The sequence below is a fragment of the Indicator indicator genome, chromosome 3 (genome assembly GCF_027791375.1).
Source record: "Indicator indicator isolate 239-I01 chromosome 3, UM_Iind_1.1, whole genome shotgun sequence".
In the NCBI taxonomy this organism is placed as follows: Eukaryota; Metazoa; Chordata; class Aves; order Piciformes; family Indicatoridae; genus Indicator; species Indicator indicator.
This window is the reverse complement of record NC_072012.1, coordinates 36,637,746-36,660,441: the sequence shown is the minus strand read 5'-3', so window position 1 is coordinate 36,660,441 and position 22,696 is coordinate 36,637,746. Positions and strand designations below refer to the sequence as shown.

The window sequence follows — 22,696 nt, the reverse complement described above, 5'->3', positions numbered from 1 at the left end:
AGAGTTGTCTGGCAAGCTGGACTATCAGGTGCCCCAATCATGACCCTGGATTGGATCCACACTATTTTTCATAGAATCTCTCAAGTTGTAAGGGATCCATAAGGATCACTGAATCCAACTCCTGGACTGCCTAAAAATAAATCATATGACTAAGGGCTTCATCTAGATATTCCTTGAACTCTAGGAGGCTTGGTTCCATGACCACTTCCCTGTGCCCTGGGGAGACGGTTCCAGTAATCAACTACTCTCTCAGTGAAGAACCTTTTCCTTATGCCCAGTCTGAACTTTCCCTGATGCAGCTTCATTCCATTTCTTTGTGCCCTGTTGCTGGTCACCAGGAAGAGATCAGCACCTCTTCTTCCACTGCCCTCCTTGAAGAAGGTACAGACTCCAATGAAGGCACCCCTCAGCCTTCTCTTCTCCAAGCTGAACAAGTCAAGTGACATCAGCTGCTCCCCAAAAGTCTTCCCTCAAGACCTTTCACCACCTTGTTCACTATCCTCTAAACTCACTCCAATAGTCTGACATCCTTCTTTTACTGAGGCACCCAAAATCGCATACAGTACTTGAGCACTGCCCACACTAGTGCAGCGCAGAGCGGGGCAATCACCTCTCTCAAACAGTAAGCTATGCTATGCAGGACACTGATGATCCTTTTGGCAGCCAGGGCACAGCATTCACTGCTGGTCATCTTGCCATCAATCCAAACCCCCAGCTCTCTTTCATGCAGCTGCTTTTCAGCCTCTTGTCTTCCAGTTTGTACACATAACCAGGTCTACCCCATCCCAGGTGGAGAACCCAGCACTTGCTCTTGTTAAGTTCCAAACAGCTGGTGATTGTCCAGCTCTCTAGCCTATACTGATCTCTCTGTAAGGCCTCTCTACCCTTGAATGAACCTGCCACTCCTTCATGTTGCCCCTACTATATATTCCTACTCAAGAAATGCATAGGTTTGAGGGAACAGAGAAGGACCTCACAAATGTTTCAAAAGACCTATTTATGACATAATTTTTTTTGCAGAGAGAGACTGTCCTGCTGCTCTCTGTCCCCAGCTCCCTGTGCCCCTTCTCTTCTTGCCTGCTCTCGTTACTCTGTGAGGGTTTTCAGCTGCAACTCTTTTAAGCAGTCATGCCACCCACTAAGCCAGATTGCCTTTGTCTAAATTCATACAGTACTAAAGCACTGATTAGCATTGACAAAGTGGCTGCAGCATAACTAAAATAAAAATTTAATTACTTTAATTAAACAAATGCAAATTCCCAAATGTAGGTGAGTCTAAACCAGTTTAACAAAACCTAGTCAATTTCCACTCATGTTCTTGATTATTCTCTATGTCATAGAAACAGATATCCCTTGAGGACAGCAAATAAATGAAAGCTTCTGGGTATTGAGTAAAAGAAATTGCAACTGCCAGCTGGTAAGATCATTCCAAAAACTAGATGAACAGCTCAAGGCAAGAAAAGAAATTGCTACCTTAAGCAGGAAACAGGAAGCTTCAGAGGTTTTGACACCTGTGCCAGACATGGAGCAACCACATGCTAAAAGCTGTACAATCTGGCCCATCAATGGGCAGGAGGCTAAGCTTTGCTAAGATGTGGGATGGAATGGATGGATGGAATGGAAGGACTGAAGGACAGAAATTGTTTTGTCTTGCTGCAACTGGCAATGCTGGCATGCTGCACGATTAAAAATGGGGTTAAGAAGTCACCAAATATCAGGGAAAATCTACCAGCTTTCCTTGGAAGTCAATAATTAATGGCATTCAAGAAATTAGCCACAAAAATGATGAGGGATTTTTATTTTGGTTTTGGCTTCTCTTTATTAAAATTACTACTCGGAGTAGAGTGATATAACACTGCTATAACTCAGTTCCTAGCAACTTCTTGATTACACATAAACACACACAGTCCTGGGTGAAATTCAGGGCAGTCCTAGGCAAATTTGAGGTTTGGTTTACTCTATTTGGTGTGGTAAATTAAAAATGAATGATGTTACTAAAAAAAGAGAGCCTGTTATCTACTAAGTGTAGCTTCCTATTTGGCCATCATGAGGCATGATGATTATGGTAACAGCAGGGGACGGAAGGGATCCTGATGGCCTCCTGAGTCTGTGTTCATCATCATTTGTGTAGAGCTTAACAACACTCTGTCTCAGATCACCAGCCCACTCACTCACCCAGCTACATTCCTGCTATTTTCAAGTACTCTGCTTCATTAAACCTTAAAAGGGCTCTGATTGCAGGCCACAGTTGGGAAGTGGCTATGCACTTTTCCCCTCTCTGTAATTAATACAAGGAAGTCGTTAGAGTCTAACTCTCACACTTCCAATGTAGCTTCATTTCAGTTTATTTTTTTCTACAAGGACAGGCAATTCTTGCTTTATCTACTTGGGCAGAGATTTAATGTGAGAGTTTTCTCTGCCCTTAAATGTGAGAGTGGGGATATTTTTAAGCTATTTACTGTAGCAATGAATGGCCAGTGTGGCCATAGGTGATTTAGCAGATTACACACCGTAATGAGACAGTTCTAAATAGATTTTCTCACTATGAATAATACTTGCTGAAGTCAAATCCTGTAGGAATAAGTCAAATCATGTAGGAATAAACAGATTTGAGAGATAACACATATAAAATAACCTACTGTACGAACCTGTTGTTTGCATATACAACTGCATATTTGGTTTCTTGACAGCTAAAAAATGACTTAAAGATATTTACTGCTTTCAAGGTTATGTAACATAGAGAATATCAAGCAACAGTTAAAAACTTAGTGAAAAAATAATGAAACTTCTAAAAATAAATTATTTAGTAGAAGTGAGGATCAGCACAAGAATAAGCTTCATTGAAATGGAAATTTCAGAGATCTTTGCAATTAACCACTTTATGTATAAGTGACTAGCTAGGTGTTATAGACAAAGCATCACTTTTCACAATGTATTCAACTGTGCAAGTGGTAATAACTGTCTCTCAGTAAAGGTACAATCACATAGGCTCACTGTCATCTAGGGCCGAGAAATTGCCTCTGTATTTAAGGAAAAAATACCTGGCCAGCCCCATTCCCTTTGCTGAAAAGGAAGCAGACAGGATTCTACGTTGCCAGCTGTCTTTCTGGGAATCTCCCCTGTGGCCCCCCAAAATAACCGTAAAGCTAGAGTACCAACACACCAACCTACTGCAGGAAAAGAGCTGAAACACAGTATGTCCTGCTTTTCAAGCAGTGGAAGGAAATCCCTATAGGCCTCCTATCCATTAGAACACACATACCATCTCCAAAGATGGTCAAAATGTAGGCAGGATGTTAGCAGGAGCTATATCTTCTCTTCACCAAGTAGAAGCTCGTGTATATGTAACATAACTAAGTATTTTGTATCTTCTAAAATAAAAAGAGCGGAAGAAGATTTATACTTTATCTCGTTCTAATTTTGTTCCTGATAAAAATTATTATTCAAAACCTATCTATTTATTTACTCACAGAGTTTTCTGACACTAGTATCCGCTTATCTCAAGAAGAAAACCCAGTTGTAATTCCCTTCAGAATCTTCTGGTTGCTGCTTCCTGCATCATCATCTTCAGGACTCCAAGCTTTTTTGGTAACACTTGATATCAAGTGTCTTAACAAAAGCTTCACAAAAATTAATTGCAGTGGAAAATGGGCATGTGACTTCTAAATAAAATTCTTGTTAAATAATAACAGCTTGACTGCATTTAGCAAGCATGTGACAACACTGAAGTTTAACCAAGTCTTTAAAGTGAAAGGGTGAAATGAGTCCCAACAGAAGTCATACTATCTAATGTCAAAAGAAGCCATATGACCTAATCTTGCTTGAATCGTTTAAGACTGTTTATTACAAGGCTTCTGGTGAAGATACTTGCTTTCAAAATGTAGGGATTTTTTCTTTACACTGTAGTAAATATATTTTTTTCTACATATCAGCAATTGCTTGTACTTTTCCCTCTTCCACAGATGCTACTTATTGAGAACTTGCATTCAAATGATACTAATTTTAAAATAGAGTAGGATTATGCTAGGTAAAAATGTGAAACAAAAGGAAACTGACAGACATCAAAAAGTTATTTTGTAATACTGAAAGCATTCAAAATTGATTCTGGAACTAGAAAAATTTTCAACAGCATATGAGATCACTGGAATGCACAGAAAAACCTAATTAGCAATGACATAAAACCCCATGTCTTTTGTTTCGCTAATTACAAGGGGATTGAGAAGACTGATATTGGCATTTTTATCTCTATTCCTGAGAAATTAGCTGATCTTTAAGAAATAAAAATCAAACAACATTAAATTACAGAGGCCTATTAACCATGTGAACTTCTGCTCCTCATCTCCAAATAAGCAAGTTTCTAATGTCAATGCTAAAAGTCAAAGTCAATTTGCTTGCACCTCCAAAAATCCAAGAAAACTAACACAGTATATTTTTCTAGGATACATCAAGCTACAACAGATTAAGTTACTGTACTCAGGTCAACTTCCATATAAATAAATGGTAGAAAAACTTGCTTTGATGAAGCTAATCCAAGATCAAGTCTGTAATTCTTATGCGAAATCCTGATGACTTGAACAAGGAAATCTGTAAATAACTACTGAACTATAACCTATAACCTTGTTTTCAAATTCAGCTCAAGACTTTAAGTTTAACCAAACTTATGAAGATTGAAGTGTATGGAATAGGGTTGGTTTTTTTCCCTAGGATCATAGAATCATTAAGGTTGTAAAAGACCTTTAAGATCATTCAGTCCAACCATAACCCTGCTACCGTGGCCACTAAACTATATCCTGAAGTGCCATACCTACATGATGCTTGAACTTCTCCAAGGATGGCAACTCTACCACCTCTCTGGGCAGCCTGTTCCAATGCCTCACCACTCTTTCAGTAATTTTTTTTTTCCTAATATCCACTCTTAAGATTCCCCTGGCACAACTTAAGGCCATTCCATCTCATCCTATTGCTAATTACTTGGGAGAAGAGACCAACACCAGCTTCACTACAACCTAGGCTTGTCCTAGCATTCTCTTCTACAGACCAAACAACCCTCGGCCTGTGGCACGCCCTCCAAAACCTTCACCAGCCTCAGTGCTCTTCTATGGACACATTCCAGGACCTCAAACATCTTTCCTATACAGTGGTACCCAGAACTGAACACAGTACTCAAGCTATGGCCTCACCAGAGCTGAGTACAGAAGCACAATCACTTCCCTGTTCCTGCTAGATGTTTACCTTTGCATTCACAACCTGAAAGGTAATTTTCAAGAAAAACTGACAAAACCAAGTCATATGAGTCCTGAAACAGACTTCTTTGCAAAGAAATAAAGATACTTTTAATTGCTGCCTTTTCCAAAGAAGGGGTTTAGGTCTCCTTGGACAACTAAATGACACTTGATCCATTTTGGGAACAAAATAGGAATACAGCAATATGTTATAGCATATGAAACCACAGACTTACTAGTTAGTAATAAGCAGGGGAATTATTTCTTCCCTATTAAGTACAACACAGATGTTTTATTGGCATCCAACAACACATCACAGTAAAGCATCTTTAAGGCACCCAGCAACCACCAATGCCTTTAAGAATTAAGTTTGAATCAAAGAAATATATTGTTTTCCTCTGAAAATAACTTCTGTAATTACAACTTTCTTTTAGCTAATTGTCTTTCTAAATGTCTTGGCAAGAATTTTATACTTCACAGAAGATTCATTAGGCAGTTTTAATATGAACACTCAAGCATTTGTTTGTATAAAAAATTCATCCAAAAGCACCAACATTCAATGCCAATATCAAGACAGTTATGATTAAGGCACACATTCAAGCATACTACACCTGTTTATTCAGATTGCTTATTTCACAGTGAATATATTAGTGTTGTCCTTCTATGTCACTTGCACTCAATTCCTGGACCTAAACTGAATTGGCTAATACCCAGCTACAAATCATTTACTTAAAATTATCATTCCCATGGCGAGTATTCATTGGATCAGAAAGGCAATACAAAATGAAAGATGATTATAAACAACTTGTTGTAACTTGATCTTTAGCCTAACCCTGTTGTTATCCACAAATGTCTGGTTATTTTCCATTCATGGGCAATAGTCTCTGTACTATGAGCAATTCATATACAAGCAAATATTTTATGCAAACCAAATGATTACTGAATGGTATTTTTCAGACCACACCCACTAATAGCTGTGAGGGAACTTTCAAAATTAATTCAGTGAAAATTCATTGAATGCATTTTTTAAATGATCAAAAATAGAGCTGAAAATACTTTGATTAGCAATAAAATAGTGTGGAGGAAGTAACAGTCTCTCATAAAACTCCCAAGGAAAACAAAAAGTTTTAGTAAATACTTTGTCAATTAAATACTTAATCTTCATAATAAAAACTGAAGAAAACAACAGTAAGCTCTGTTAGCCTATTCTGTTCTTAATTCAAATGGCTGAAGTACCTTCATGTCTAAATTTACTAAATCATATCTTCTATCTTGCTGAAAAAGGGTAAATATTACTTACATTTAGGTAGGGGAGCACAAGAAATTTAGCTTCCTATTTATTAATTGGATGTCCCTGTGAGTGAGTACACTGCAGAGGGAACATAGCAGAATTCTGAATACTACAATATCAAATACTGTCTACTTCATACAAAATTTCATGAATGGGTGGGATGGAATACCAACATCACACGGTAAGACATTTCATTCTTGCAACATGGTAATGTGATGCTTCTTCAGATGCAGGTCCAAACCCACCTCCTAGAAAATACATCCCAATGAAGGAGATAATTAATATTTTTTAATACAATTTTAACTTCTTGAAGGGTTCAGAAATTTTTTATCCTGAATGAAATCTGGTTGCTTTTATATGGACTATCCTGCTGAAAGACATTTACCCACTGCTATGAATAATAGCTATAACTAAGAAACAGTGACAGTGAACAGTTTTAAGAGATCATCTTTAGTACACAAAAATTCGACTGATATTCCTTTCTTGGTTATAGTTACTATTTGTGGGTTGTTGGTTGTCTGGGCAGGGAGTCTACTTAATATTTTTAGTATCAGTGTATATTTCTGAAGGATTGAGGTAAATATATTACTTTTATTTTCAGTTTACACATCTAATTTCTGATAATATTGGTCTCTGTACTGATCGTACTGTTGATTTTGGGTTAAAGACTTAGGGTAACAAAGAAAAATAAATCTAAATCTTTCACCACAGGGTGGTTAATTTTTCTGGATAAGTTTTCAAATCTTGTATTTGATATAGTGAAAATAAGTGAAGAAATTAAATGGCAGCACCAACATCATCATCAAAACAAGGCAAGATGACTCAAGGGTGAACTCCCACATGATTTAAATTAATTTTATCAAGTAATTATGACTAGGTACTATTCTTCCCTTTCCCTTTCTCAGCATCTCCAGCTCTTTTCCTTGCAAAAGAAGAGGAAAGTTTAAATCCCAAGTACTAGCACAATAAGTGCTATGAGCTATTTTAAAAGGTTGGCAAAACATATCCAGAACAATTGGTGTAACAGTGAATTCAGATCTTTGCTAAATGAAGGCATTATATGGTATAAAGGTGATAAGGTTAGAAGAAACCTGTCAAAATTAACAAAGTCAAAGTTCTATGGCTGTTGCAGAATCTAGTTAATACACAGATTAAAACTTCACAGTTTTGAACTGCCCTTCTTGCAAGCCATTATTTGATCCAGATATTGTGGATGGATCATTATTAAGTGCTACATTAGTAAATGCCTGCAAGCAGATACTTGAAAAATTTCCAAAAAGCATTACATTTCAAAATACTGGCATTTTAATTAGAAAATCAGACAGCTCATACTTGTAAAATTGTGATGTTCAAGGGGACAAAGATGTTGTCCAAACTTGTTCTGTCAGAAGGATTTCTAACAATAAAAATTTACTTGGCTTGAGACAGCATTTATCATTATTATACTTTTTTAAAGGAAAGATGATAGTGACTCTTTTCATCTTGCTTTCCTCATTTATTATTTTTAATTCCATTTGTGGTTTTCATCATTACCAGCCCTGCACATTAAGTATTACAAGGTCATTTATTACCAGAGCTGCTTACCGCAATAAGTAAATACATAATTTTACAATGGCAGCATTTACCTACCACAGCTCAGATACAGGCTTATCAGTTAATACTACACATTTCATATGATGGAACTGTGAAATCACAGGGCACACAGAAGTGGAAATCACACAGCACTCAGAAGTGGAAACCATACAGTTTACAAAGTGACTCTAGCAATACTATTTATGCTGTAGACTTCATAAGGAGAGTTCAAATGTACTAAAATATGCCTATTTGTCAGAATTTTTAGCTTTTAATATTTGCCAAGTGTAACTCTGACTCATTTACAGATGATTACAGGTTTAAATATGTTGTCGTTAATTTCTGTGATGGCTAATTAAAGAAATGGAGTTGGTCACCTCTTGTTTTGGTTCAAACAATTTGGCTTCACATGTTATGGAGTCCTCAGTCTATTTATTTACATAGAAATTGAATTTTCTTCAAGTATTAAAAAATCTTCTTGTCTCACTCTTCCATTCTAACTTGTTATGTGAATGAAGAAGTATCTCACATGGATGCAGCCAACTATCTTTTCATTGCCATCTGCAAGGCAAGGAACTAGCCTGAATGTCCATTCAAATCTCCGTAAGAGGTGGGACAGAAGTTTGATTATACTGATTTATAACACACACCAATAAATCATTTGTTGGCATAGTTCAACAGAAATTCCACATTCTTTCTATATGCCTACATTTGTGTTGACCAGAATTAAATTACTCTGCTTGCACTGCTGACAAAATTATTGTGGAGGAGAATCTTCTTTTTCTCCACTATACCCTGACTGCTGCATATTTCTCAGATTATATATTTGTAAAAAGGACTGAAAATTGAAATATGGCAGATTCATAAATATTTTTACATTAAGGTTTTGCTCTTGCAGGGTTTTGCAAAGATATCATGAATTAATATTAAAGAACAATTAATACTGACCAAATATAAGTGCAATTATACGTTCAAGAATATAGCAATTATGTATGCTTAAAATTAAGCAAACATTTTACTTTACTTTCAGTTTTGGAAAACTTTATTCAGAGACACTTGACTTCTTACTGAATTTGCCCAAACTTCTTTGAAGTAATATCTACTACCATTAGCAAAACCAGCTTATTTCTAGGGGTTAAAATAAAGGCAGTGTTTATAGCATTTCAAGAGTTTTCATAAAGCAGTGGGAAAGGCTGACACAATAAAAGCCAATCAAGGCATAGCTCTCAGCTTACATGTGTTTTTTTTTTTTATATACCTTACATTATTGTGTTCAATCATGTATGAAAATGTGATAAAATATCACTTGTTATTGTAAACTTCTAAATATGTACAGGTTTACTGGTAAACAACAGAAAAGATAACCACTTAGCAACAGCTCTCATTACACTCCTTTGCCAAAGCTCACTTTTCTCTCACCTTCTTACTACTAACTCCATTTCTTGTTACAATACCTTCACATGTTTACAGTTTTGACCAATTTCCTAACCCTGTTCATCCTGATCCATTCTCTTAATCTTTTTTAAGAACACTGGTAGATCTTACTCTCCTTCGAACTCCAGTAATATCTCCTCCAAACATGCCTTTTTACTCTACAAACATTTTCCTGATATCATAAGCCTACTTTTGATAATACCTCTGCTAGCTGACAGCTATCCAAAGCCTCTATGTAGCTCATTCTTTCCAAATTCTTGACCATTCCTGAGACCTGGACCTTTCAGTATAATATAACCTCTTTATTTGCTTCAGCCTATAGAGTCCTCATGCAAGAAATCATAAAGAAAACCTATAGAGCTTCCCCTTATCTACATCAGCTCTTGTCTCCATTATCTCTTCTTCTGGAACTGTGCAATAAACACTGACTTCCCTTCTGCTCTATTTCTGCCATGTACTTATGTTTATCTGTTCACTATCAGCTGCCTCTTGTTTTCGGTTCTTCTTTCTACGTATTCTCGTTCTTATGTCTTTGCTTTAATGAATCATCTTCTCCCTAACTAAATCATGTATTTGTCATTTCCTTGCTGACCTTCTAGTTCTCCAAAGTCCCCACTTCCCTGGAAAAAAGTAACAGACTGAATCTTCTCAAAATATTGTTCCTTCTCCAGCTGCTTTGCCCTGTTTGCTCGCTTCTAGACAAGGTCATACAGCCTTTAAATTACCTCCTTCACCCACAAACAGCACAAAGTTTGAATGTCTCCTTCAAAAATTTTCTCTTTTTAAAAGATTTCCTCCCACCACCCCCTCCGCCTTTTCATTTCTGTTATCTCTGGAAATTCACACATTTAAAATGCCCAACTGCACACTCAGCATCACATGTTTCTTTGCCCTTAGCAAATGCAATCTTGTTCCACTTATACCCACTCAGAATGTTGCTACAAAAACGATTCTCCTAATTTATCAAATCATGTAAATACTGTCCCAGCATCTATCTACTGTTAAAGGGGTATAGCTGGACAGCAGGGGGGAAAAAAACTCTGGGGTTTGTGGTCCTCCTCATTGCATAATGACTCAGTATGGACTCCCTAATAGGAGATTTTTCTCTCCCTAGAAACAACTGGGTATGGAAGAAGAGAGAAATTTCTGGAGTGCTGGATGAGGTATTCCTGCAGCAGGTCTCACTTACACACAGACCTCAGATATGAAGAATAGCACATGAAACCCTTTAAAGAAACAGACAGTACAAGCAAGTCATTTGTGAAACCTTGGGTCTTAACCAGGGCAGTGATAGGGGTGGGGCAACAGATGAGGAGAGGGAGAGGAGCCTCTGCTGCAGGCTATTTTAAGGAGTCTGTGCAAGATGACAGTGAAATGCAGGCCTATTTTCAACAGATCAGAAGCACTATTCCTTGGTCTACACTTCATCAGAAAACTGCAAAGGGCTTTAAAATTTTTTAAAAGCAGGAAATCCCTAAGCTAACCAATTGCAAAATGAGTGTTCTAGGTTCCAGGACATGTGTGACCAGGGTATATGTCAGAGTCCTGGTTGCAGTGACTTAAGAGTCTAACAGTGTCCAAATGAACATTAGAAGATAAATGTTGACACAGACTGACCATTAAGTTATCATAAATAAACTTAGCCTAGAATTAGACAAATGCTATAAACGTTCCTGAAGAAAACCACTCAAATATGAAAAAAACCAAAACCAAACAACAAAAAAAAGAGAACCATTTACAGGATAAAACTTGAGACTTTTTTAAAACTATATAATATTCATGAAGGTGATAGCCGAATACAGATTTTCATGAAGCCAAGGGTCTTTTTTAGCCTCCTTTTCCCAAATGTGGGGGGAAAGAACATCGTACTATTGCCCTGAAAGTGCCAGCACATTACTGATCAACACACTTTGTGATGGTATCAAATGGCTTTCATTCTCATCACTTCCTAGGAAATGCAGATACCATGTTATTTGATGAGCACAATTTCAGCTTCCCTAAATGCTCTATTCAGACAGGAACTTAAGGAAGAATATCCAGTTATTTCATCAAATAGTAGTTCATCTGCTGGATTCTCAGATAAGTAAAAATCAGCCGAAACATTCTCCATTTTACGAGGCGGAAATAAGTTTTATACAGCTGGCATTTCACGTAGCAAACACACAAATAATTAACTAGATACAACTGTCACTCCTGAATCACTGCTGTAGACTTCCCACATATTTTTAGATGCAGCTGATTTACAATATGGTAGACGAGCATACTGCAAGTCACAGAGGTAGCTGTAGCATCTTCCTGTAATCACACTGGCAAACTGCAAAACCTTTATCAATGCTGATGAGCAATTATACTTTTCTGCCCAGTGAAATTAATCTCCCCTGAGAATGAACACTCACAAGTAGCATAAGCACTACACAGCTAAACATAGTCCTGCAACTGCAGTACTAATCTGTCATGTGCTTTTGAGCAAACAGCAATATGACTTAAGTCTGTAATAATTTTCATTAAACCTACCACGGGATTTGAGTTTTTGGTGGTGGTGGTGGGTTTTGGTGGGTTTTTTTTTGTTTGTCTGTTTTGTTCTTTCGAAATAGCATCTCCCATAGAAAAATTTAAATACCTATGATATGTGACAATAGTGGTGCTCTTCTGGACTTTGGAAAATAAACCTAGTATATAGTAATATATATTGTGCAAACAGATTGTTAACCCTCTACTTCCATTATTGAACTTTAACTCTCCCAAGCCACCATTTTTAAGTAAGTGAAAGCATTCCTGGGAGTCTACCAAGGGAAGTCATAATTCTTACTTGTTTCTTTACAAATAAGCATTTATGATTAATGCACCCTTCCAGAGGAAATCATTAACATTGTCTAAAATAATGCTTTTTATGACCCTACAGAGGTAATTTCTACACAAAATGACCATGAAGCTAACAGTTTCTTTTGACTGATACTATCGTTAGTGTGATTTGACTGGATATTGAAGTTGTTACTTTTCAATATTTATGCTGAAACATCCATATTTCATCATCTGCTATTGCAGTTTTCAATCTGAATGAAATGGACATGCATCATACAGATGCAATATATGTAGACATCAATCTTGCAACCTAGATTGTTTATTTTATTAAACGTCACCTAGAGATATGCCCACATTTGTCAGCCTGACTCTTTTTTGCCAGCTTCAACCTTACTCCAGACACTTCTTGATTACATCCCTACACTTTTCTGACAGTATATACCCTGATTAACATTATATTTTTTTCAGGATTAGGAATATGTAGAATATGTTGTAGAGAGTCACATATGAACAATAACTGGTGCTACAATGGATCAGCTATTTTAATTCAATATACTGAAAACGCATGTGCCATGAAAGACACATTGCAGTAATTTTATTCTCTGGCCACAAAAGAGTTACAAAAGCTTAAATCCCATGATCATGGGATGACACACAAACATAATGCCTGGCATTATGGACACTTTGGCAAGTTAACACTAGCTGTAAGATGTTTACTTATAGCATAAGGGAGTAAAGTTGGTATTTACACATACAGTTCCTCTACTACAAGTTCATACAGCAAAGCAGTACTTGGTGCTCTTTGCTCTATCAGAGAGGCTACCAAATAAGTACTTGCAAAAACTAAAGCGCCCTCAGGGATGAACCCAACTGATCAAGGCCAACATAACACAATCTAGCATTAGGAATGCTGTGAATAGAGAAATACAGTCTCCAGTGATGTCAATATTCTTTTACAAATATTACACTTACAAACACATAGAAATTATGAAAAAGAAAATCCATGTATAAATAAAGTGCACAGTCTGAGTTGCTCCTTTCAACTCGACTAATACAACAAATTGAAAGGCTGGCCAATCTCAACACATAAATGTGACTACAATTATTACAAGACTACTTTGCATCAGAATATAACAGACAATCTTTCCTACTTAGAGATTTAATTTATTTTTACGCTTGTCAGATCCAAGTTTGATCAAAATTACTTCAAACAAAAGACCAGTAAGTCCATGGTCTGTTGGACCGTTATTGAAATGTCAGTTTAGTTCACTTGCTATGTTCTATTAATTACAGTCACAATACTAAGGAGGAACACTAAGCTCTTTTCTTGGGATAACTCTTTAGGTATAAGTGAATGGAAAATAAATGTAAAATAATCTCATTTCAACTTATTTCAGTTTTTCTTGATTTTAAACAAAAGGCAATAAAATCCACATGTTGACTATTCTTAACAAAACTCCATAGCATCATTATAGCAGTACAGTTATTTTAGTATTTTAGTGATTTACTAATAAAGCAAAAAAAAATTTAACATATTCCAGTGGTGACAGCATTTATTTTCCAGAATGGTTGCTCTTCTTATAAACCAAACTTCTAGAGGGCTTGCAGGACCTTTTATTTGACATGATAGACTCAATATCTAACTATACTTATTGGTTCTCTGTCACATTCCTCTTCTCTCTAAACATTCAGGAAGTCATGGATCCAACAGCCTCTCTGATATAAGAGGTCAATCTATCTGCTTTTATAACCTACAGAGATTTCTAAGCAGGCCTTTAGATGTCAATTAGTGAAAAAAGCAGCATGCTGTGCTGCTCTCTGTTCAGCTTCTATCAGACTTTCTTTGCTAAGAGAAAGGGACAAATGATACTGGTCTAATTTCTTTGGAAGATATCTCTGGCCTAGGTGAGCTCCGAGCTCTTTGGACAGCTGGAAGCCCTGATGTACAAAACCACAGAGTATGTTGAGTGAAACACCCCACTATTACTAAAAATGTTTAATAAATGTGTGTATGCTGTGCTACATTTTATATACATGAGCACACGTCACGTTAATTTTAAGAAATATATACAGAGATAATGACTATTGCCTTTTCTGCAGAATTTCTGCAGTTTCCTTGTGAGATGAAAACTTGTACACAAAAGCTGAAACTGCTCAGGCTTATGCAAAGCTTCTACTAAATCTTGCATTTTAAACTTTGTAGCTTGTGTGCAAAAGATAATACTTTAAAGATGGTTTGAGAGTCTCACATGACAAAGAAAAGGAGAGAAAAAGAAAATTAAAAGGAAAAAAAATCACCAATTTGCTGCAAACATGTAAACAACTTACCAGCTGAAAAGCTGATGATTCATGAGGACCAGCTCATGCAAACACTGAGCCAAACAAGAGATGACAACTAACTTCATGAGGCTAAAATTGGTGGACTTTCCTCTTCTCTTCTTAGCTATGACTAAGAGTTAAATTTGAAAATTCTAATACTAATTTATAATAAAAACATCATAGTAACTAAATGCTTTGCTCAGCTTTAATTGCAGTGTTCCCAAGACATATCTGAGATTTCACAGGACTAAAAGAGAAGAAATCTTAGTAATCAGAGAGCTTGAAAAGAAATTATTAAGATTGGTTCCTATTATTTCTGTGGTTTATCATGGTTATCTTTAAACTACCTATATATTTTTACTTTTTTAGTACTATTCTAAAGAGCAAACCACTTAATTTTCTTTACACGCTCTCTCTTTATTTTCTGTTTGAATGACAAACTGCTGTATTTTCTATGTAAAATGAAATAGTCCCCACAATCCATTCGTTTGGTATAATGCACAGTTAGCCCTTATTTGTATCTTTTACCAATAGCCTAAACCAATGCACAAATTGAAGGCTTTTCATTGTTTGAATGGCTTGTAGTCTCAGAAGAAATTAAGATGATTTGACTATAAAGGCCATGAAAGGAACACTCAACAATGATTAATGCCACCACCATCCTTACATAGGCATATACACAGATTTATTTTGGACATTGCAAACCCATGTTTTTAGTGTCCCTGGAGCAGAAAAAATGACAGGCTGTCTTTTGTTTAAAGATATCACTCAAATACAGGAATCCAGACAATGTTGGAAGAAATAAGTAAGGACATCTTTCAACATATGAATCTGATTTCTTTTTCTTTCCTAAAATCAGGCAGGGAAACAATCTTCTCAGCCTACACTGCAGATGTGTATCCATACATACCTTTCTTCTCTTCAGTATTTGGAGAGAGTATTTTTATCAGGCACAGAGACAGAATGTATTATTACCAGGCACAGAGACAGGCATATTTGACATGCTCATTTTGCCTTCTGGTATTCTTATCAAGCCTCACACATCTTGAACACAAGGTCTAGAGCTGGACAGGTGTCCTCTGCAATAGTTCTGATGTTCTGTTCTCTTGATCATCTACAGCCAGTAGCATGCAGATGTCCCCTCTGGAACAGGCAGCTGGGTTTCCTTTCCTGGGAAATTAGATCTATGTCTGGCACAGAATGGAGATGTTGTTGGGGTGTGCACCTTTGTTTCACAGTTGAAAACAATCCTCATGACTGCTTTCAGGAGATAGGACTAAGTACCAAAGTGCACTGAAAGCAGAGCAGATTGTGACTATACAAATAGTAAGCTATTGAGTCTTCAGCAAGAAATCAGTGTTGAAGGATGATGTTGGCTCTGAGAAAAATTATGCCTATTGGCATTGAGTGGCATAGGACAGAAACTGGCAAATGAAAGGCTAAAAATATTTCACTTGGAAGAAGAAGAAAATATTTCCATGCAGTGAAGCCTTCTAAAGATAGTTTTATGAGTTTACGTGCATTGTAACCTTCAGGGCACCGAGTGCATTTATTTTAAGGCAGTAATGAAAACATTTATTTCAGTGCATTGAAAGAGCAATCTACACTATTATCATAACCATAGTTAAGTTTAATCCATAACATCCTCAACTGCAGCAGTTCTGGTAATACACAAAAGTATGTTACCAATGCCTGGAAAAAAGCAGGGAAGCAGCCAATCAAAATAAAGCATGTCAGTTCTGCAGTTTACATAGAAATATGATTTGATTTCTTTTCTTACGTTATTATAATTGCCCTGAAACAGCAATTGCTTGGGTCTCATAATGACAACATGAGCAAGAAAAATGAAAAGAACATTAAATAAAAGCAAGATGACCTAGTAAGAAGAAACATAAACCTCCTTCTGCCTGTGACTAAAAGATGACATTTAATCAACAACTGTGTACTTTGAATTTGAGTCAAACTGCCTCAATGGGCAATTTTCAAATATGATAACTCTTTTCTATTCAACTAGAGTCAAATAATTCTATGTTAAAATAAAGCAGCAATAATATTCTGCTAAATACACTGGCTCAAGGCCAGAGAAGTTCAATAGTTAGAAATGTTTCTGCTCCCAATTTACCTGGCACTGAAGTTTGAAGCTCTGCACTGTGCATGGTATTCAGCTTACATAACATATTACAAATGCACACTAAACCAACAGTTCTGTTTTGTTTCCATTAAAATTATGTACTACAAAGACTTCCAAAATTCACCCATGAAAATATACTGCTGAGAGGCATAGGATCTCATCTCAAGAATGGATATTTTGATTTTTTTCACAGGAAATTTGAGGACAAATTTTAAAATAATTTCTGAAGAAACAGAGAGAATTAAACACCAATTTGAAGAAGGTTGGTCTGACAAAGGAGCCCTCGGTGGGGTGCAGAACTTCCACTGACTCCAAGCACTTGCTGAGAGGTGGCTGGTATCCCTGACAGCAGCAGTAGCCTTGGCTCGTGCCCAGTGCTGTCACAGAGCCCCGATAACATGTCTGCACAGCAGTACAGATGGATCCCCTTCAAGCATATGTCCCTAATGTGAAAAACTGCTGTCCTCTTACACTCTAACATAAGCTTTCTACATCCTGTTCCGTTCTACAAAGAGGAACCAGATTTATTTTTCTTCCTTCTGCCATATGTGCTTCTGTAGAGAAAAGAGGATTTGTCCTAGTAAATGAGCACATCGTAGAAAAGGGGGAAAAAATAGTTTTATTTCTGCCACATTCTCTCTCAGGCAGACTTGACAGTGAAAAAAAATATTAAATATCAAAGGTTTAATGTGGCATCCTACTTCTGATGTTTTTTTAATACATATTCATGCTTAACCTTTCCAAGCAGTTAAAATAATCAATAGAATTTTGTAATTTTTTCCCCCCATTTTATAGCTATCTTAGGCAACACTGAAAATTTAAAGCAAAATATTTCTGAACCATGTTCCAAAGCCATGTTCTTGAAGCTTTTTCTCCAAGGTACCATTTGAAGCCATGTTATGGTTTCTCTTTAAGTTTTATCAAGCATTGCTAGTCTCCCTTTGGAACTTAAACAGCATTAGAGGATAAGTAATTACAGAAAATGGCTCCAACTGCTGCTATGATGAACAAAATTTTCCTAGTCAGAACAATGTTTTCAAGTTTGTATTAGCAAATAGTTGTATGTGAGCTGCTGCTATAGTAAACATCTCTGAGACAGGTTTTGATACAATCCCACTGCAATAATCTCAGTCACTTACTTGTGGAAAGGGTAAGATACAATGAACACAATCATTTTTGCATTCTCTTCATTTGCCAATGCTTGAAGGCAGCTTCAATACATTTTATATCACAAGCATATCCAAAGTCAAACTTGGTGTCAAAGAGCACTTTCTAGTTGTCTTCATGGCACTGCTTTCTTATTAATCAAAAATAGTGACAACATCAGGTCAATGGGTTGGCTTTTTACTGTGGGAAAATCACTTCTTGACTTAAAAGAAACCTGCTTGGACTGTTTAAACTGTCTTTAAGGTCAGACTGTACAGGTATCTGGCATAAAACAGCTACTCTATAGGATCTATCTAAGAAGGCTTCTGTGGGATTAAAGAACAGAAGGCAGTTACTAAATTGATGACAGAATAGAAAAATGTCTCCCATGGATAAAGTCTAATGAAATCTTGGCTATGGAGAGAGGAACATGCATATTTCTGCATCTGAAATGCCAAACATCTATCCAGCCTCCAGAACTCTCTTTTGTGCACTAGCCATGACTGCCAAATCTGACACAGTTTGCTTCACAAGTACAGGAGCTGGCATGTGAAACACCAATTACCAGAACAGGAAGATACCCTTGAGAGTAGTTATTAAATATGCATGTATAGTCATGAATACTTCACACTTCTACACTGACCACACTACATGAACATTCACTAAAATATATAAGAATTCATGAAAACTGCACGAATGACAATGAGCATCAAATGAGACATTTTTTATCACTTTTTGATGTGTGATATCTAGACCCTCACAGATACTATCTCACTGTCAGACTCTTCAATACCTATCTCAGAGGCCCTGAACTTCTTCTTCTGAAGCCTCTGCAGGAGCCTTCACTATGCCTTACCAGGATGTATAGACAATATACAACATCTAAGCTACAACCTTATAACAGACATGAATCTACATGCACCAGCACAAGGTAATCAGCCTTGCAATTAACATTCAGGCAATCATTTATTAATAAATTTCCCATTCTCTCCCATGCTTTTTCATCAAATAATATTCTCACTCAGTATATTCTGGGCAAAATTCATCTTTCCCACTTTTCAAAATGTAAGCAATAACATGGCATTTCCACCCTTTTATAACATATATATGAAGTATATGCTATAACACACACTACTTTGCTGCTGACCTTCCCAACTGCTCTTGAAGACTCTCTCTCAACCCAGAGCTTTCTCCTCTTTAAGACACTGAAAGGTCCCAAATCCACTAACTTCTGAGTTCTTAGACACGACCGAAAAAACAACTTGAAGTGACTCAATAAAATGTCTCTTTGCATGGTGCCCTCTGGAAATACAGGTCTCCTTGACTGGTCTATTTCTATGTTTATTCTGAGACCTGAAATTGTTTTCTTGTTACACTGATCTTTCCTCTGTCTTCTCCAGGGAGACCTTATTACAGCCCTTCCATACTTAAAGGGGCCCCATACAAAAGACAGGAACAGTCCTTTTTAGCATGGCTTACTGTGACACAAGGGGTAATGGTTTTGAACTAAAAGAGGGTAGATTTAGATTACATAGAAGGAAGACATTTTTACAGTTAGGGTGGTGAAATACTGGAACAGGTTGCCCAGAGAGATGGCAAATGTCCCATCCCTGGAAACATTCAAGGTCAGAGTGGATGGGGCTCTGAGCAACCTGGTCTAGTTAAAGATGTCCCTGCTCACTGCAGGAATGTTGGACTAGAAGACCTTTAAAGGTCCCTTCCAACTCAAGGCATTCTATGATTCTGTAATTTTATGATTCCGTGATTCTACTCTCAAAATTATTTTCCAATACTTCCACATCTAATGCTCTTCCTAGAGGAATATAACTGACTTGTCCATAACTTCCCAGCTGTACACACATTGTGGTATCTATAGATAAATCACACAAAATAGGCAACTGACCACAATGTAAACTCATTTGCTATAGATTAGTTTCAATAGATCTGAATGCAAATCCATGGAGAAACTTGCACTGATCTACCTAAATTGATTTAAATATCAATGTAATTTATGTTAGTGTCCATCTTTTTGAGTAGGGCCTTAAATAGGCCTATCTTCCCATTCAGTGTTGGCAATTTGATGGATGTAATACAACTTTCCTATTCGCAGCAGCACAGATCTCTTTTCATAGGTTTGATTTAACTCCACCAAAATGGGAGAAAGCTCTCCACTGTCTCTGAACATCTGTGAATTAGTTCTGTGGTCAAAGATAATCCTTTATAAACTAAATACAAAAATATTACGTTCCAAAGTTATTTATCTGTCTAATATAAAATATACTCTTCTTGGTCTCTCATCACAAATAAATCCCAATTACCTTTCTTTCCTCTTCTTATACCTGTTTGAAGCAAACAATTTAATCCTCTTTTTCTTTGCATTTAAAAGCCTATTTTCTGCTCCCTATTCAATTCTGTGCCACATCTAACACTATATGCTATTTGAAAAAACACCTGTATTTAATCGACAAAAAAAAGTTTCTTTTCCTCTCTGTTATTACATAGGAAAGTAATGCTGACAAATGGAACAAACTGTTTGCCCTCAAACGCATTATAAGTGGATAATGAAGGAGAAAAATGTGCCAACTTAGATTATTGGGTTGAAAGCAGGATATTCTACTAGTAATTACAGAAAGCTTTCTTATTTACATATAAATAGCTACGAAATTTCACCAGAAAATGCTCCTTAAGAAATGAAATAAGAAGTACAATAAAACAAGACTCCGGTGCATACGTAACTTGGTGAAGCAGTTAAAACAATCATGTACCTAACAAACAAAAGATAGATGATAAAGTCTTTATTAGAAGAAAAAGAACCATGGCTTTTTCTTAAAAGTACTCCCAAAATAATAGGAGCTCAAATATCATGAATGCCTGACTTCCCATTTAACTAGTATTGGAAAGATTCAGTTCTAATACAGGTCTATCATGTTTATATGGAGAGCAATGTAGAGTATATAGTTTGAACAGGCTGTGTATCTCTGCTTCTGCCTAGGAATACCTTAATTACAGCCCAGGCCTCAGCCAGCTGGATATCTACAAGTGAAGTCAGTGATCCCTAACTTTGAGAAGATTCATCTGAGAAAGATGGCAACAATCTGAATCTCTCCAAGTTTAGCTTCTTTGCTCTGTCTTGAGACTGTTGCTGCGACTGCCTCAGTTCCTGTCCACCCCAGACCCAAGAGTACAGTACACAGAGCCAGGGTAGACCCAGCAGTATTTATACATGTGGATTCCATGCCGGTTTATGCATTTATTCCACACCATTGAGATGACCTCACCAATTATGAACTAATGAGCTAAGCTGTATGTACTGTTTGTAAATGCTAAACATGTGAGAGAAGGCAAAGATATATCTTGCTCTGCATATGACAGATGGCTCAAAGATATTCATCTCAATCAGAAATAAAACACTAAGCCTGCCATTACAGTATTTGTTTGCCTGTTTTCTTTAGATTTTATTGAAGTTGGACTAATTTTTCAGTATGGAAATGGCATTGTGCTTTTTGATTTGTTTAGAAAGTCTTGAAATTTCTGGTTTAAGAAATAATAATTCCTTCTTTTAAGAAATAACCCTGAGAGAAGGAAATTTATTTTGCTCATGTGAACACCTAGATTGAACATTTCCCCTCAAAGTCAGTAAGTAAGATATTTGTATGGTGAATGAATTTGGAGAAGACATTTCAAATCATACAGTTCAGTGAAACAACATCACTCCATATTCTTCCTGAAGCCATATTAGCAGGAACAGGAAAAGAGAAAAAAGTATTGAAAGCCCTGTAACATCCCACTGTTATCTGAATGTCTTTAACCTCCTTCTGGAACATATAAAATAGCAACGACTCCTATGGACATCCTATTTTCAGTGACATGTTGCTGATGAAGAATACGAGTCCTGTTTGCAGGAGTGAATAGAGCAGCAAGGGATTGATTAACAGTTTTCTCTGCTAAATTGTTCTCTCACTGAACAAGATGGCACAGTTGTCAGAGACATACGTGGGCTTTGCAGACAACCCAGACTGCAGACACAATCAGAAGCCAATTCATGCCTGTTGTTTAATTACTTTGAACAAGAGTCTCTAGAGGATGCTGAATTCTGTCACAGGAACTGGGTGACCTCTCTTTGGAAGGCATAAATACACTAACAGTGACTTGATACAACAATTTTTAAATGAGCAACAGAAAAGGTCACAACTGCAAAGGAGTGGAACACAAGAAAGAAAAATAAAGCCTGAATCTCTTGAACGGAAAGATTTCTGCAACTAAAATGCCTAAAAAGAAAATCAGAGGAGAAAAAGAAAAATATTTTCTATAAATATAAGGTATTTTTATTCACTGTAACTAAACTCTAGAGAGATCTATCTAAAATAGGCTTTGTGAAGTATCAAGATAGATATGCTATGCAAAACATTTCTTCTTGCCTTGAGCAGCTTCTGTGATGTTAATAAATCCTCTGTTTAATTAGACCACTGCAGGCTCAGACTTTCATAAGGAAAATTTCATACAGGTTGTTCCAGACAGATAAAACTTTCAATCACTAAAAGCTAGTGGAAGAAAGGTGACCAACAGGGATTCTCCCAGTCAAAGAGGCAAATTTTGCACTTATTTAGAGAGGTATAGTACCACTGCAGGCCTAAGGTCGTAGGCATTCCTCTCCTACTAACCAGGAACAAGAATATTTCAAAAGAAACAGTGAGGAACAGAACATTTATGCCCTTTTTTGCCTTTGCCAAACTTTAAATACTTAGACAGATAAAAAGAACAGTATGTACTTCTTCTACT

The 22,696-nt window shown here is 36.6% G+C and overlaps 1 protein-coding gene across 2 annotated transcripts in view; it reads right to left on the bottom strand.

Moving 5' to 3' along the window:
- IMMP2L (inner mitochondrial membrane peptidase subunit 2) overlaps positions 1–22,696 on the bottom strand; it is a 397,034-nt gene that overhangs the window by 141,188 nt on the left and 233,150 nt on the right. Inside the window, exon 4 of one of the 2 annotated variants that reach the window (XM_054399583.1) lies at positions 18,693–18,729. The exons of the other annotated variant lie outside the window; for it this stretch is intronic. Within the exon in view, the coding sequence (XP_054255558.1) occupies positions 18,693–18,729 (37 nt within the window). The remainder of the gene's footprint in view (positions 1–18,692; positions 18,730–22,696) is intronic. 2 annotated transcript variants of the gene reach the window in all.